The following is a 4,488-nucleotide window of genomic DNA, read 5'->3' as shown; positions in this document are numbered from 1 at the left end:
TCTCCCATTTTCTAAACACTCTTCTTCTTCTATCTATCTTGAATCCGGGCCACTACCTTACCTAGGCCATATTTAAAAAAAAAAAAAAAAAAAAAAAAAAAGAAAAGATCTAAAAAAAAAAAAAAAAAAAAGAAGAAATCGAAAAGTTTGATTGTTGTGGCTAGGTGGTGGAAGAGAAATCCTGCTGGCTGAAGAGAAATCCAGCCTTGGAGTGGTTAAAGCGGATTCCCAAACCAAATTCTCTTATCTCTCTATCTTGTTTCATTATTTGTTTGCTTTGAGATCTCATCGGGTTATTTGGATTGTCTTTCTTAGAACCTTGAGAAGAATTCTTTGAGTGACCACTAAATTGAGTGAAACACGTGTGTGGGTGAGGATAAACACCTGAGAGTGTGAGGTTTTATCTAACTTTACCTTGTTTAAGTTTTCAGGAAACCATGGGCAGTGAAGAAGAAAGAAACAGACCCGGAAATTCTGTTGCTGGATTATCCAACTTACAAATGCGTGCTCTCAATGATTCTATGTCTAACTTGTTGAATACAGGTTTGGAGGCGATCCATCTTAGACTGGATGAACTTCAGGGCCGACCAGCTCAGTCCCGAACCAGAACCAGGCGTGACCGCCCAAGGAGACACAGCCGGTCCGACCTTGAGATCCGAGATGAGTCCTATGATGATGATCAGTCCATCAATCGTCCAAGGAGAGCTCCTAGACATCAAAACCAAGGTGATGTCAATCCATTTGGTAGAAATGAAAGAACTAATGATGGCATGGGTGGATTGAAATTGAAAATTCCAAGTTTTGATGGCAAAAATGATCCGGATGCTTTTCTTGAATGGGAAAGAAAAATTGAGCTTGTGTTTGATTGTCAAAATTTTTCTGATATTAAAAAGGTTAGACTTGCTGCTGCTGAGTTTACTGGCTATGCTATTAACTGGTATGATCGAGTTGTGACTAGCAGGAGAAGAGCAGGTGTGGCGCCAGTTGATACATGGGATGAGCTTTCCATGCTGATGAGGAAACGCTTTGTTCCCGACCATTACCACCGGGACCTACACCACAAACTCAGGCGGCTGCTTCAAGGTTCCAAGTCAGTTGAGGACTATCACCAGGAGATGGAGACCTTGATGATCAAAGCTGATGTAGAAGGGCCCTTAGACGCCACCATGGCCAGATTTCTTACCGGGCTCAACTGTGATATTCAAGACCGTATGGAGCTGGAAGATTATGACAGCATGGAGCAGATGCTACACAAGGCCATACTGATTGAACAACAAGCCAAAAGAAAAGGTCTTTCTAAACCAGCCTTTGCTCCCAAATCATCCTTTGCTCCCAAAGCAAACTATCAAGACAAAGGTAAGTCTTCTTCCTCAACAAATACTGCTTTTAAGACTAATTCCTCTGCTCATGTTGATAGAGAAAAGAAAGAGGAGGCTCCAAAACGAACCAGAGACATTCAGTGTTTCAGATGTCATGGCCTTGGCCACTATGCCAACCGATGCCCAAACCAAAAGGTGATGGTTCTTTTGGAGAATGGTGAAGTAGAATCCGAGGAAGACAAGGAGGATCTTGGACCAGTGTATGATGATGATGAGGAAGAGGCGCTTGACTTCCCAGCTCATGGTCCCCTTCTTGTTACTAGAAAGACTTTGGACGATGCCTTTGATCCCATCTTCGATGAGGAGGCCGATGGAGTGATCGATGAGTTCTGCTCGAACTTTGTGGAGGGTTCTGATCCGATCTGTGATGAGGACGACCTTGATGATCCCAGCCACGGTCCAATACTTGTTACTAGACGTGCCTTGAGTGTCCAGACAAAGACCAACGACAAAGAACAAAGGGAGAATCTCTTTCACTCTAGATGTCTCATTTCTGATAAAGTTTGTTCTTTGATTATTGATGGAGGTAGTTGCACTAATGTGGCTAGTGACACCCTTGTTAAGAAAATTGGGCTTGTTACTCGGCCTCTTGCTCGTCCTTTCAGGTTGGAGTGGCTCAATGAGGCTGGAGAGCAATATGTGAAGGAGCAAGTCACCGTCCCACTTTCTATTGGGCGATATGAGGATGAGGTCGTGTGCAATGTGCTTCCCATGGATGCATGTCATGTTCTTTTGGGCCGGCCTTGGCAGTTTGATAAAAAGGCTGTGCATGATGGTTTCACAAACCGGCACTCTTTTGATCATAAGGGAAAGAAGATAACCTTGGTGCCTTTGTCGCCCTCGGAGGTCCATCAAGACCAGCTTCAACTCAAGAAGGGGCGTGACCAAGAGTCTAAGGCAGATAAACCCGATTCTAGTACCAGAAACTCCAACTTCTTTGTCAAAGAAAGTCAGGTCAGGAAATCTCTTTACTCTCAACAGCCATTTCTTTTACTTGTGTATAAAGAATCTCTTATGGCTAATTCTTCTGACCTTGCACCGGAGATTCCGAGTGAGTTGCTAGATGTTTTGCAGGACTTTTCTGATGTCTTTCCAGATGAGAATCCAAAGGGATTGCCACCAATACGAGGTATTGAGCATCAAATAGATTTTGTTCCGAGTGCATCTCTGCCGAACCGACCAGCTTACCGTACCAATCCGGTCGAGACCAAGGAACTTCAGAAACAAATCGGAGAGCTTCTTGAGAAAGGCTACATCCGGGAAAGCCTCAGTCCTTGTGCTGTTCCAGTTCTTCTAGTGCCCAAGAAAGATGGTTCATGGCGCATGTGTGTTGACTGCCGAGCCATCAACAACATTACGGTAAAGTATAGGCATCCCATTCCTAGGCTTGATGACATGCTTGATGAGTTGCATGGTTCTTCAGTTTTCTCTAAGATTGATTTGAAAAGTGGATATCACCAGATTAGGATGAAAGAAGGTGATGAATGGAAAACTGCATTTAAGACTAAGCTAGGATTGTATGAGTGGCTTGTTATGCCATTTGGTCTCACTAATGCACCTAGCACTTTCATGCGTTTGATGAATCATATTCTGAGAGCATTCATTGGTCATTTCGTGGTTGTATACTTTGATGACATACTCATTTACAGCAAGAACCTAGATGATCATAAGAAGCATGTGAAATCTGTTCTTGAAGTTCTTAGGAAAGAAAAGCTGTTTGCAAATCTTAGTAAATGCTCTTTTGGAACAGATCACGTGGTGTTCTTAGGTTTTGTTGTAGGTGCTGATGGACTCAGAGTGGATGAGGAGAAGGTCAAAGCCATCCGAGAATGGCCCATTCCGACCACAGTAAGCGAGGTAAGGAGCTTCCACGGCCTTGCCGGGTTCTACCGAAGGTTTGTCCAGGATTTCAGTACCATCGCAGCCCCACTTACTGAAGTGATCAAGAAGAATGTTGGTTTCAAGTGGGAACAGGCTCAGGAAGAAGCATTCCAACTCTTGAAAGGGAAGTTAACTCATGCTCCTTTACTTGTACTTCCTGATTTTTCTAAAACTTTTGAGATCGAGTGTGATGCTTCGGGTGTTGGTATTGGTGCTGTCTTGATGCAGGATAGGAAACCCATTGCTTACTTCAGTGAGAAGCTTAGTGGAGCCACTCTCAACTACCCCACTTACGACCAGGAGCTGTATGCTTTGGTGAGGGCTCTTCAGACATGGCAGCACTATCTCTGGCCAAAGGAGTTTGTGATCCATACTGATCACCAATCATTGAGACATCTTAAGGGCCAGCAGAAGCTAAACAAGAGGCATGCCCGTTGGGTTGAGTTTATTGAGACATTTCCTTATGTGATCAAGTACAAGCAAGGTAAGGAAAATGTTGTGGCTGATGCTCTGTCCCGAAGGTATACTCTTCTTTCAGCTCTTGAGACTAAGTTGCTTGGTTTTGAATTTATCAAAGATTTGTATGCAACTGATCCAGATTTTAAAGAGATTTTCAGGAAGTGTTCCAAAACGGCCTATGGCAAGTATTATCAAGTTTCTGATTTCTTATTCTTTGATAACCGCTTGTATGTTCCCCAATGTTCTTTGAGGGAGTTGTTTGTCAGGGAATCTCATGGAGGAGGTCTTATGGGACATTTCAGAATCAAGAAGACATACAAGGTGGTGTATGAGCACTTCTATTGACCGAGTCTGGTGAAGGACGTGGAGAGGATATGCAACCGATGCGTGGATTGCAAGAAGGCCAAGTCCAAAGTGCAAAACCAAGGTTTGTATTCGGCCCTACCCATTCCATCTCATCCTTGGGTTGATATTTCTATGGATTTTGTGCTTGGTTTGCCTAGGAGTAAGTCTGGCCGAGACTCCATCTTTGTGGTTGTTGATAGATTCTCTAAGATGGCTCATTTCATACCTTGTCATAAGACTGATGATGCTGTGCATGTTGCTGAGTTGTTCTTTAGAGAAATTGTTAGGTTGCACGGAATGCCTAGAACCATTGTTTCTGATAGAGATGCTAAGTTCCTTAGTTACTTTTGGAAAACTTTGTGGTCTAAACTTGGAACTAGGTTGATGTTTTCCACCACTTGTCATCCTCAAACTGATGGTCAAA

The 4,488-nt window shown here is 43.4% G+C and overlaps 1 protein-coding gene across 1 annotated transcript; it reads left to right on the top strand.

Annotated features, from left to right (window-relative positions):
* The first annotated feature begins 437 nt into the window (after positions 1 to 437).
* Positions 438 to 4,064, top strand: LOC130511197 (uncharacterized). Its single transcript, XM_057008077.1, has 4 exons — positions 438 to 3,410; positions 3,489 to 3,575; positions 3,663 to 3,781; positions 3,986 to 4,064. The coding sequence occupies exons 1-4, from the start codon at positions 438 to 440 to the stop codon at positions 4,062 to 4,064; spliced, it is 3,258 nt and encodes a 1,085-aa protein (XP_056864057.1).
* Positions 4,065 to 4,488: the final 424 nt, after the last annotated feature.

Source organism: Raphanus sativus, chromosome 4 (genome assembly GCF_000801105.2).
Source record: "Raphanus sativus cultivar WK10039 chromosome 4, ASM80110v3, whole genome shotgun sequence".
NCBI lineage: Eukaryota > Viridiplantae > Streptophyta > Magnoliopsida > Brassicales > Brassicaceae > Raphanus > Raphanus sativus.
This window is presented reverse-complemented; position numbering and strand designations above follow the sequence as displayed.

What these genes read in the sequence shown, in the direction of transcription:
- LOC130511197 (XM_057008077.1), top strand. Translation starts at nt 438, where the DNA reads ATGGGCAGTGAAGAAGAAAGAAACAGACCCGGAAATTCTGTTGCTGGA. An exon ending in TAACTCATGCTCCTTTACTT is followed by an intron (nt 3,411 to 3,488) that starts GTACTTCCTGAT and finishes GTCTTGATGCAG; the next exon opens with GATAGGAAACCCATTGCTTA. An exon ending in ACCAGGAGCTGTATGCTTTG is followed by an intron (nt 3,576 to 3,662) that starts GTGAGGGCTCTT and finishes AGACATCTTAAG; the next exon opens with GGCCAGCAGAAGCTAAACAA.